Below are 13,250 nucleotides of genomic sequence, written 5' to 3' on the forward strand. Positions count from 1 at the left end.
TGTTTGATTAATTATGGTTCTCCTCTGGCTTACTCTGTGTTTTCATTATATTAAGAGACTTAATACTTTGTTTTTCTATCTTGTATTTTATGTTTTACTGAGCATTTCTCCTTCATCCAGTTCCCTCCTCACTTTCTCCCCTTCTTTCCAAGATGGCAGTCGGCAGAAATCACTTCTAAAAGTGCCCTAACTTCATCCTCCTTCTCCTCGAATCCAGTCTCAACTTTATCTTTACACCATTTTCTTCATTACTCCATAACTTCTCCTTATGTGATCCCTCCTCCTGTCACCAGCAGCCAGCCCTCGGTTGCATCAATCACTCCTTCTCCTACACACCATGATGCTTTACCACCTCCTCTTTCCATTTTTCTCCCACTATCTGCTCAGCTCTGTGTCTGGCGATCGAGTTGAGTTCGAAGCCTCGGTATCAGCAAGTGGGTCGGAAAAACAAAGAGCTGGTTGAAGAGCTGCCGTCAGTGCATCATCTCCCATGATGCAGTCAACATGGTCTACCAACTGTTTTAGCTTGGGCGAAGGACTAGAGAGAAGAGCGCACTCTCATCGAGTACAAGAAGACACACACACGCAACAGCACTTTTGTACACATTACGTCCGGGCTAAATAGGGCGAAGCAAAAAAACGGTGTAAACATAGAGGGAAATAGAGTGGGCTTATAAATGAAGAGATGCTTGCTGTTTAATGCAGATACATTTCTGTGAATAAATAGCAAAGGTAACATTCAGGACACCAGTGACTAAACACGTTCTTTCAAAAAAGCAAACAAGTGCAACCCTCTATAAAACTACGGCTCAGAGCCGTAATGTTCACATTTGGCATTAACATGAGTGATGTGATCGGCTCCCCGTCATTTCACAACTGGCATTAGAATGCGTCTCAAGTGACCACTTATCGGATCTCACCTCCTCGCTCTATATGCAAATAAAAACATACATCATTTCAGTTTGCAAAGTCCAAAATGTGTTTGTTTTTAACCAATGGGACGCAGCAATGCACTTTTCTGCCTCGTCTACTGGAAATTAAAAGAAGAAGAAGAAGAAGTCAACACAATACCGACTGGGTCTATTCCTTAACGTGTTCCAGGCAAACTAAATAGCCTCAAGATGTTGGATGCACTCGTAATATATTTGTATCCATCCTCTGTCCTTTCTCCTATTGGCCTGTTGTTGTCCTTCAATATGACGCCGCTGGCAGGCCAATATGTCCCAACTACCGCTTCCACAGAGGTCGTCGGTTGAGTAGGCAGTCCTTCGACGTGTCCCAGGACACATTCCCGTACACACCGCTAAAAGAATGTGACCCTATGCGGCCCCGACCGACTTAAAATGAAGTCTGAGCCGTCGGATCTCAATCCGTCCTCAGTGAGTCGTGGGTGCACATAAAGCTGTCCACTTCTGATCCGATCACCGAAGACAAACGGTAACGCCAGGTGTGTGCAGAGCCAGAGACGGTCTTGACAGGTGGTAGCGGTGGTATACAAATAGCCAACGTGAACAAAAAATGCATACAGCTACAGAATCTGAGGTCATTTGAGTTTCATCAAATCGACTTCACATTAAAAGGGGAGGGGGGGGGGGGGGGGGGCACTGGAGCTGAAATGAACAGTGTTGCATTGTCCTTTGTCTCCCCACCTCTTGGTGTGACACACACACTGGTTACCGAGTCAGTTGTCGTGACGGGAAGGGAGCATTCATGGGCTATTTGGTGTCAGAGTGATCAGTGCATCATTTAAAAACGCCACCGTTTAATGGGGCTCAGAATGCCTTTGTTCCTCGTTCTGCCTAAGGGCACACATTTTGGCATAGAGGATGCCTCTGCACGACATCCAACTATTTGGCCTCAGCCAGCCACTGGTCTGTCTCTGTCCCTCTTATTCTCCCTCAGTCTTCTCTCTGCTGGTCTGTTTGATATCTTGCTCCCCTAAACCCCCCCCTCTCTCTCCATGACTATCTTTCTGCTTAAGTCGTCAGTTCTTTAAAACCACGGATGGCAATAAATTAGCATTTGCTCTAATTCACTACCTCTTTGAAAGACACTCACACAGACAACCATCCCGTGAACACAATCTCTCTTACACACACACACACACACACACACACACACACACACACACACACACACACACACACGACTAGCAACACAGACAAATATATTCCCAAACACGTCAATCTCGCTCCAATCATGCATGAAAGCAGACACACAGAGAGAATCTGACCGCCATAAATCTCAGATTTGATTCATACAGCAGCTGAACAGCATCTCCTACAGGCAAAGACTGAAAGTGAAACACCTGCAACTATCAGGATAATCTTACTATTCATCTATTCACACTAAAAAGGTTTTGCAGGGGAAATAAAGGGAGTACAAAAAAAAGGGAACATGACAAAGTCAGAGGGCAGAATACAAGAAAAGAAAGAAGAGGTCAAAAGCAGCAAAGTTCAGTGGACAGAGTTTTATTTTTCTTCACTTATTGACCTGAAGTCACCTCGTATTTCAGATGTGCACAGCTACTGCATCACGTGTAGAGGAAGGAAAGCCAGAGAGCCATAGCGAACGACTAAGAATGACAAGCAACGAGATACTAAATGAACTGTTGTAATGATGTAAAGCTGAGAGTGTCGACAAACAGACAAATAGCTATAAAAAAAGAAAAGTGGACTTACATCCTGGAAGAGCCGCTTGTCCTGCGCCAGACGTTTGGACGCGAGGGTTTTGGTGACATGATAGAAGGTTAGCAGCGCCCGGTGCTGCTGCAGGCCGTCCTGACCCTTCACAGACTCGAGCAGAATGGGGATGAGCTCTGGCCATTGCCTCGGGCAGTCCAGACGGGCCACCTTGGCTATCAGTACTGCAATCTGGGTGGCTATCTGTTGGCCACACAGAGGGAGAAAAAGATGACCAGAGGCAGAGCATAAACACAGCAGAAGGTAAACTTGATGGGCATTGACAACAACATTAAACATTGTAATCTCGAACATTCTACATCACTTAATATAGTACGGCATGAATTTAAATGAGTATATCATATACAGCATAGTGTGCACATATTCCATATCCTGTTAAAGATAGAGTCAGAGACACGGATTAAGCTTCTTTTTTTTTTTTTTTTTTTTAAAGGAAGTGCTTGTACAGGAGTGTTGCATCTTTATAGTCTGTAGATCCAGGACTGTTACTACTGAACAGCAGCTTTGATAGCCGATTCACATAAGCATACACTGCTTAGCATACGCTGCCTTTGATTTGACAGTGGTTCACACATCCTGGCGTAAGACTTAACCGTCTCCAGTCCTGTCGTGAATCTAGTACAAGCATGAACATCAAGTTAAACGAGCAGGCGTAGTGTATTTGTATCCGCATCACAGAGAGGTGGTGCTGGGTGGGAGCAACAGACACACTGCCGGTTTGTTAGGTACACTCAGCTCAAACAAATCCAGTCTGATACTGCAGCCCTGCAGGATGTATGATGTCGAAGATGTATTGTGATATACTGAGAAGCCACCCACTGTATATCAATACGGGTAGACACCCTAGAAATCACAGTTAACTTGTAAATTAAACCGTTTTATAACGGTAGTTTTAATTCTATGACTTGTTTGAGCTGACCTTGTATTTTCTGTGATGGCACTTCAATCTTTAATTTAATAATCTAAATCTAGCCCACTTGTACATTTAGAATACAAATATTAAAGCAGCAATGGCAACGTTTAGCTCTTTTGATCCCAATAATTGTTTCACAGCCCAACACACAATCAGTTGGAGGTAAAATAGTGAGAATGTATTGCATTGGCAATAGAATGCGTGTTTCCATAAAAACACAAATATGCCGTTAACAATCTAATTTGACAAAGTAATAAATAATCAGTGTGCATGTACATTTCATTTTTAAGTGTCAATAAGCCACTAAAATGTTTTTTAAAGTCAGCCGAGGTCACATAATCTGCTTGGATTATAGAACTAAAAAATGTGAACTGTCCACACAACACAGGGCACACACTCAAAACCCAGATTGATTAAACAACGAGAGGCAGTGACTGCTGAGACATACGATGTGTAAATGGCATTCATTACTTTATGGACCCTATCAGTCCTGATGTTGGAGGGCTGTCCCTCAGGGATAAACAAGCTGTAGAAACCAGGATGGAAGGCCCCCTTCCACTTCCCCTCAGACTGATGGATTACACACCGCTCGTATTTGTTTGTCGCGCCGCTCCCCTGACAACTGTGAAAAAACTAATGGCTTATCAACAAACTGAAGACCCCACGAGCACAATCGATGTCTTCCATCATCCTTTCTGCTTCCATCTTATTACATTTACTTGTGTGTATTGCATAAGCCTATTTATAACATTTTAGGCAACAAATCTAACAGGTCTGGCCACATTCAGTTTACAGGCATCGATAGCAAACGTTTTTTAAATAGTACACTTACAGTACAAGTTGTTCTAATTGTGGCAGTTATTTTTAAAGAGTGGTTCTAAATGCGATATAACAGCCTTCTCAGTACCAGTGTTGAGTACAAAGACTTGATTACTTTCCTGCTGGAAAATGTCCGTTCCTACATTTTGATATCCTTAAGAAAAAAGCTAAACCTGAAAACTTAATTTGCTTCTTTGTCTGTGATGACATCTGTTTGTTTGGATGGAACAGCTGGTCTAAAATCTAAATCTAGATGCTAATTAAAGAAATCGCTATAGTTCTGGTGTCAACAGGTGATTGAAATAACCAATGTATTTCCCTTCACCTGCCTTCACATCACTTCTTTAATGATAACAGGTCCTCTAAAACAGTGATTCTCAACTGGTGGGTCGCGACCCAAAAGTGGGTGGGTATATATATATATATATATATATATATATATATATATATATATATATATATATATATATATATATATATATATATATATATATATATATATATATATATATATATATGGTCGTGGCTTGTCATTAAGGGGTGATGGTGGGTCCCACAGCCAGACCAGTTGAGAACCACTGGTCTAAAAGACTCCCCACCTCACACTTCATTCCTTGAAGGCAATAGAGGAAACCAAATCTTGTTTTTTTTAAAGTCTACTTGATCAAATTCTATAAAGAAAAAAGCCGAACACAAAATCTAACGTTTGTCCAATAATCTGTCAAACTGGGTGTCGTAAACTGTTCTAAAATATTGGACCATATTTAGCAAAGACTGCAGATCTAGTGTTCATGATGATGGATAATCCCCTTCAAGCTAATTTAAAGCTTCCGCAAGTATGTGTCCATACCATAAATGTTTACAGTACAACACAGCAGATAAATGTGCAAAATGGACTATTAACACGCAAAAAGTTGTATGATGCTTTTAGCCAATTGCTTTGATCATTATAGGGTTTTATACTAAGTCATCTTAATCAAAATCACAGTTTATGATGCCGAGTTAGATGTTCTTTCCATTTCCCACTAACCTGATTGACGGGCTCGTTGAAGTTCGTGATGAGACCAGCACGCAATGAGGTCTTCTCCTCTTCTGATAAAGCGCTGTGAACAAACCAACCAGGAAGACGTTCAGAAGACAAGACAGAGTGAAGACGAGCAACACAATACCTGGACTTAATAAAGAAAAGAAATCATCGCAAAAAAATACAACACACACACATCAATGTGTGTGGTTAACAAGACAAACATCTCTCAATAACTATAGTCACCTGATTACCGGTGAAATACCAGTGGAACATACTTAACGAATGGGTGGTCAAACGAGTTAGCAGTTTCTTTAGTTGTGCACCACGGGGGGGGCAACTTTATTAAATGGATTTAAGATGTTTTTGTTTGTTGTTTGGGACCATTTGTGGTTATTCACGTCATTCGCGCTTGACACGCCGGAGAGGAGTGGCCATTTATTTCCGCATTCATCAACCATGGAAGAAATCCTGTTTCTGAGAGTCAATTTCAAATTCTGGACCTCGTACTTTAATATGGGAAAGATATGAATAGGACATCAATCTGCCAAGCTGTTGTGGGATCAATTAAATCCCTTTGTAACACTCTATAGTGCAGGAGCTGCCAGCTGCCTGATTTAATCAGTAAGCTCGGGATGAACCCCCTGCTCTCCTCTGTCTCATATCTTGTAGTCTGCAACATGAGCCTAAGGTTTTGCAAACAGAGTGTGTGTGTGTGTGTGTGTGTGTGTGTGTGTGGGGGGAGCTGTCTGGATATCTGCTAGCTACACCGCAACCCCCAAAATATTAGCCGCACACAGAAGCTAACTCGTCGTCAATACAATAAAAATATCTCATTCAAGTATCTCTTGACTTTGATTTTCCACTCTGCTTGTTGCTGTTGTTTTTGGCAAAAGTTTGATAATATATAACCATTCACACAGCAGGTAGTGCCAACTTTACAGTGTATATTTATTTATTTCAATAAGCACATTACGTTTACAGGATGCATTTTTGTTTTACTCTCTTAGGTATATTCACATCTTTTTCTTTTTTATTCTTTATTTTAACTTGCACTTTACTTTTAGTAAGTATTTCAAAACCCCTTCAAGGAAAAGTTAATTGTGCAAATGCATGCATTTTGGTTTATTTGGCGCGGCAAACACACACACACACACACACTTACGCACGCACACACACACACCTGTGCGAATAAATCAGCAATCCCCAGTTGTTGGGCTGACGGTGGCATGTTGGGAAATCGCTCTACCATATTAAGGCTGTTCGATTAAAGTCAGTGATTCAGTTAACCGGGCAGGGAGCCCCAAGGTGAATCTTAATTACAAGTCACAATTTATCAACTGATAAGGAGCCTAGAATAGATGGACAGAGATGGACAGGGAGACGGAAAAACAACAGGACAGTCATGAAGTCTGTCGAGCATCTGCAGAGTGTTTGTTTTCTGCTTTAAGATGAGAGGACTCCATAGGTCGTATGAAGTAAGGTATGCCTTACGAACAGCATGTAATCTATATACTATGCAAGTTTCATTGATTTGATCATCTTGAAAAGGTATTGTCGTACAAAATAAATTAAATGAACTCCACTCTCATGATTCCAGTATTAAAGCCAAATGCCAGGCCTGTGTACTGTCGTGGAAAGCATTAATAAAAAGGCACGAGAGGGAGTTTCTTCAGTTATGAAAAAGGAAGTGACCTTTTTCACAGCAGACCTTTTGACTTGTCACAGCAGAAACAGCACAGGTGGAACTAATAACATTAATGAGGGCTCCATTACACCTAAGTGACCTATTTAGCCAAGCCAGTAAGCCAGCATGCACAATACCAGGGCTGTGCAACCGGCAAGCAGGATAGAATGTGTGATGTTTTAGTTAAGCTTGTGCTTTTCAGCTAAGACGTGTCCAAATGTTCGTCAAAGGGCCTTTTCAGCCAGTAGCTTCGACTGGTTTCTCCTTATATTACAATATTATAAACCAGCCAAATAAAACAAGTGATACCAAAGTGAAGGGCTTGCTCGTCTGTCCAAATTGTCATCACTTCATCCTTTTAGTCTATGACACATTTGTGTGAAATTGTCATAATTAGTACATGAATTACGGTTGTCGCCTGAATGGAAGCATAAAGACTCGGTGGCCCAAGCGTTGTATAGTGACACCACATGGTCCAACATAGTATCCAACAACTGGATTAATGGCAATCGTCCGAAAGTAATCAAATAATTAACTCAAGGACCGAAAGACCTTGCACAGCACTCTAGAAAATGGAATTTGGATTACTGAATTACTGACGAGAGTGAAAAAACTTCGGTGAGAGCAGAAAACGTTAGAAAGAAAGAAAAGAACAGCAATAATTTGAAGTGGTCAAAAAGTGTCCACAGAGTGCCGAGGCAGAGATGATTACCTCCAGCCAACTGCTGTCCTGGGAATTTAAGAGCAAATGTTCAATTCAAATCTGACAAACACCAGCTAGTCAGGTAGCCAAAGACAGAGCATAAGCTTTGAACAGTCAAAGCCGATCTTTCACCAGACAAAAGAGACACAGAGGAATAAACAGAGAATAAAACCAGAGCACAATGATATGAAGAATCAGGATGGACGGTAAAGAAAGAGAGAAAAGTGGTGGAGGCAGAACTGCAGACGTAAGCTATAACTGTTGAAGAAAAGACAATGGGGAAATGAAGGCAGTGAGAAATAGGGACAAAACTGGAAAAAAAAAAAAAAAAAGCAACTACAAATCCATGATAAAAAATATCTGGGGGGGGGGGGGGCAGCCTCAACAACAGACGGAGAGATTAAGACTGATGAATAGAGACAGAGTAAGAGTGAATGAGAAAATAAAGACACGCTGTGGAAGAGAGAAGAAGAAGAAGCCGAAGATGGAAAAGTGGGAGACAAGCTGGCACTTACTGAGGCGCTACTCTCCTCCAGTATCTGTCAATGCCATTTTTGAAGTACAGCACAGCGAGCCACCTGACGTTCACATCCAGCATGTGGTTATTGAAGATGTTCTATGGAGGGAAAAAAAAAATGTATATATAAATATACACACACACATATATATACATCTAGCTTAGCAGACATTGTTTTGTTGAACTCAAATGGGTAACAGTTTAATGATGTGTGACACCACTCTAACCACACCGAAGAACAATTATGCGTGATGCCATCAAGCCATGCTTTAAAATACAGGACACACTGACATTGAGATCTTAAGTTGTCTAAGTCATACACACTACTTTAGTTTTATTATCTTATAAATGCTAAAACTTCTGAGCTGTGAAATATAGCCATAACCCCCGAGACCCGGCTGAGTACTGACAGGGTTCTCAAAGTCATTAGTCACTGCAAAGGGAGGAGCTCTTTAAAGAGCAGCACAGTAACATAAGAGATGGGAATATTGGCTCGAAGCTACACAAAATGAAGCATAAAGTTGAGGACATCTTCTGAAATGTCCAAGTATCTGTGCCTCCAAAAACACAAACCTAGAAGTTAGACTTCTAAAACCCGGTCTTAGATCATCCGAGGGCAGACACAAAAACACATGCCCTTATCATGTATATTTAAATTGCAGATATTGTTTACTGTGATTGGCTGGTTAGCCAGACACATTAAATGCTACACATTAGTTTTTGGGCTCTCATATTTTATACACATAAAAATGTCTCTCGTAAGATGCACCTTGACTTAAACAGGACATTGTGTTGTCTATGTCTCCCTTTTCCACACTGTATTCAGCACAAAAATATAGAAAATAATACATTCCTCTCAACGGAATAGGCATTTGTGCTTATCTCGGCCGAACGCATCCGAGGCCAATTTCTCTACTGAATGAACAGAGATGAGACGGATATCCATCTTACACCAGGCTGAGACAGTAAACAAACTGAGTATTACTATTATTATTAGTTTATTATTATTACGTTTTATTATTACGTTTATTATTATTACTATTATTATTAGGATCAACACAAGCTTTCTGATGAATATGCACTAAAATGTAGGTGAGGATGAACACACACTAAGCTCTGTCGAATTATTCTATTGTCCCACACTTCTGAATTTTAGACGACACTTCGTCTTATACATTGAAAAATGCAAATTTTGGTTAAAACATCTGGTCTATTTCAATAAAACTATTCAATGGAAGTCGAGTATTCCTTTGACACAAATCAATTCCCAGCTGCCTGTTCTACAATTCCCTTTTCCTCCTCGTCTCCCTACCTCTCACAAGCTAGTGATTAGTTATTGTGTGAAATTGCCAGGATGGGTTAGTGTCGCACAATAACAGAATATATAGCCTCTTAATCTGCTATTGTTATGCAGATTGCTAGATATCCCCCTCCTATTAATAACTAAACTACAAAGAAACCCTCTCCTCTGGTTGTTTGAATTAAATTAATTAAAAACTAAGACGCATCAGAAATGAGCACAACCCCAGCTTATCTGTAAGATACAGATGTTCGTCAACATCTCCATTCATTAAAGTTGTAATAGTTTTCACTTCAGCAGACGTATTATCAAATATTTGATACCATCCCTCACCAGAAGCACGGAGTAGAAGCCCGGCTGCGTCTCCCACTGTCGGAGCTGCTCCTCCGCGGGCTTCAGCGCGGCCGTGTCCTGACTGGTGGCTTGGGTCAAGGCCTGCAGCACCACTGAACTGGCACCATCCATATCCATAGCTGGATACACCTGCAGGGGGACAGTATACAAAAGAGAGGAATTTTACTGCTCTTGTTGTGACGAGTTCTGGCTGAGTTGAGAGGAAAAAACACCTTTTAAAATAGTTTCACCATAGGGGGAAAACAGCATAATCAAACATCAACTGAAAGCTGAGGCCATTACATCTACAAAAAAAATGTCAGAATAAGGAATCTTCTTTTTTTGCTTTGTCTGGCTTCATCCCTTTCTAACCCATTTTTAGTATGAAAGCAGCGCTGAAATCACTGTCAAACATAGTGAGAAAGAAATAGTGAGAAAGAAATAGAAAGAAAACCTGATAGAAACACTTGCAGTCATTTCTTCTGCTTTAGTGCATCAAAGAATATCACTGTCTGACAAGCATGAGATGTAAAAAAGCATGTCAACATATTGCAATCAGGGGCTATAAGAAGCAGGTTATTCCAGATACAAACTGCGTTAAAAACAGACGTTTAATTCTACCTGACTGTGTGGAGAAACTGTCAGCTGTGAGACCAGTAGAGGTCGTGTGGTCAAAATCAGCTTCCGTTAGTAAGTATCAATCAGAGTGGGGAAAATATTGAACAAGGCTGCCATCTGCAGCCCAGAAACAATTATCCAGCACCCATGATTCATTGCAGGCTTCTGTAATTGCATGTAAATTAGGGCCGTCTCTCCACACAAGAACACTGTAGCAGTGCTTTGGCCAAACCTGTTTACACAGTCTGATTATTTTAATAAACAGTTCATGACTTATTAATTGAGTAACAGATCTACTGGAAGACTCTGTTATGAGGCAAACGTAGCAAGAGTAGTACCAGTCTACTCTTAATGAAGGGCATTTATGTCTCTGGTACCCATCAAACAACACAGGGATCATTTTCCACATGAGATAAAAATCCATCTGCCAACCATAATGCAGCAACAATTGCATTTAATGCGCATGCACACTCGTATTTTGATAGGTTTAGGGTATCCCAGTTCTGTTTTTGCACATGTAAACATCATATCCTGGGTTCAGAAAGCCGGATAAACTACAAGGCACTGTGTTCTTCCCCCAAGGCAACTCTGCTAACACAGCTTCTGCGGATGACCCCATTCTCAGCAAAGTGCCTTTTCATGCACAAATGCTTCACGGTGTAAGCAGTGAGCTTAGCAGAAACAAGGGGTTTGGGTCGTGTTAATGTGATTAAGGAGAGTTATCTTTAGGTGTTTAGAAAACAGGATTCACATCTGTGAGCTGGCTGGTATTTTGAGACACTGTCGAGATGAACAAACATCAGGTCGCGTCATGATACTTCCAAGTCAACAATGTCTGTGTTACACGTTAATATAAGTTTGAACGCAGGAACTGGTCTTATTTTTAAAGACTTTTACATGACTCGGGTGGAGATTCTGAGCGCTGATGCTGTCACTGCAAGACTCTCAAGATGATCATTTAGGTACTTTACTCACAGTAGGAGACACCCTCGAAAAGGACAGGCAATCAGTGTCAGGAGCCTCGAGTCAACTGCAACAGCCTGCCCAGAATTCATGTGTAGTATGGGACTGTCAGTTTTACAACCGTGTCAAACGATCTTAAATCGGCAAATGAGGATACAAATACATTTGTACAACATCCATTTACAACAGCAATGGTGCCAGTTGTTCATGGTGCTGCTTCTCTTGCACTAGATCTGTAATATCAGAGGCCTGTTTCACTGCTGATATGTCGCCTCGTCATGGCAGGACAAGCACAGGTGTTGCTAATAACATTAATACAACACATTCCAAGTCTCCCAGTAAGCCATGACAGTTTAACAGTGAGCCAGCATGCACAATATCTGGACCCTGTAAAAAGAAAAAGCACCTACGTGGAATTCAGCCATTATTTTATCAATATGTACACCTATACTTTACACCTTTTCTAAACACTTGAACTGTGACATGTAAAAATGGCGTTTGTGTGCAAGTGTCTTATAGCTAAAGCAGAATATGTCAGACCTGAGAAATCCATGCACTCTCACGAATATACTGGAAATTCGCATCATGAAACTTGCTTTACTTGACTGCCTACTATTGACAGATTGTTCAGCAAATATGCAATCTATGTAACAGGTAAGTTAGCATGCTAACATACTAAGTAGCAGTTCAGTGTTGTTGTTGTTGTTGTTCTGTTGAGCTAACCTCTCAAGGCATTACTTTGCGTTGTCTTGTCCGACGTTAGACAGATTAATGGCTGGTGTTTTGCATATGCAAATAGCCTCTGTCGCTAACATTAGCTAACATAACGTTAGTTGTCACATGTTTGCTGAGTGGACACATGAAGACAGTAAGCTAGCTCCGGCTAACGCTATATACGTCCACAGGCATAGATGCATAGAAAGGTTATGATAAAGATTTCAACATCATGACAAAATCACAGCTGCTATAGCGTGAGTATGAAGTGGGTTGTTTGTTATTTAAAAGCGCATAGGGAACCAAAACAAGCTTAGTCCGTCAGTAGGGGGCCAGGAGAGAGTTGAACCTGCAACTAACTGTTCCAATAACGTTACATTTAAATTACTTTGATTCACGACTTCATTATCTGTAAAACATTCGTTGTATGGCCCCGGTTGCTTGAGTGGCCCTCTCTGCGTGTCATATTTAATGGAAACAAAACAACCGTACATTCACCAATGAGAGGTTCGACACTGACAGTTTCCAAAATCGTGCACACCACAAACACCAGAGCTAACTTTGGGCAAGCTAGCAAGCTAAACTTATTCAATGCGAAACCAAGGGCCAACTGTGTCCGTGGTGTTAAATAACGTCTCTCCTCGAGCGAATGTCTCAAAATAAAAATTTAGAAACTGACTCACCTAAAGAATGACGGTAGAAAACAGAATATGTGCCGAAGCAGTCGCTGCTAAAGCTCTGCCAATGGTAATGTAACGGGAGATGGAAACACACGCTTGTAAGAATGGCGCGAGCAACACAGCAGGCGCGCGCTGATGACGTGTAAGGTTCAGCGGGCGTCCTCGGTCATGAATGAACAGAGCCAGACTACCGTGGTGTGCTGCAGAGAAACGTGCAGTATCATCATTACTCCTTCTCATCATCATTGTTGTTTTTTTTGGATAGTACCCATAGCAT

General features: G+C 41.2%; 1 protein-coding gene across 2 annotated transcripts in view; it reads right to left on the minus strand.

The window, feature by feature from the left end:
- Positions 1-13,095, minus strand: part of ipo11 (importin 11) — a 105,345-nt gene extending 92,250 nt beyond the window's left edge. For both annotated transcript variants that reach the window (XM_076098964.1, XM_076098963.1), the window contains exons 1-5: positions 12,977-13,095; positions 9,999-10,148; positions 8,364-8,464; positions 5,465-5,537; positions 2,682-2,885 (exon numbers count right to left, since the gene is read on the minus strand). In XM_076098964.1, the coding sequence (XP_075955079.1) occupies positions 2,682-2,885; positions 5,465-5,537; positions 8,364-8,464; positions 9,999-10,136 (516 nt within the window). In that variant the 5' untranslated portion in view covers positions 10,137-10,148; positions 12,977-13,095. The remainder of the gene's footprint in view (positions 1-2,681; positions 2,886-5,464; positions 5,538-8,363; positions 8,465-9,998; positions 10,149-12,976) is intronic.
- Positions 13,096-13,250: the final 155 nt, after the last annotated feature.

This window comes from Anarhichas minor, unplaced genomic scaffold, assembly GCF_050575085.1.
Source record: "Anarhichas minor isolate MPS153535 unplaced genomic scaffold, ASM5057508v1 ptg000025l, whole genome shotgun sequence".
Taxonomy (NCBI): Eukaryota; Metazoa; Chordata; class Actinopteri; order Perciformes; family Anarhichadidae; genus Anarhichas; species Anarhichas minor.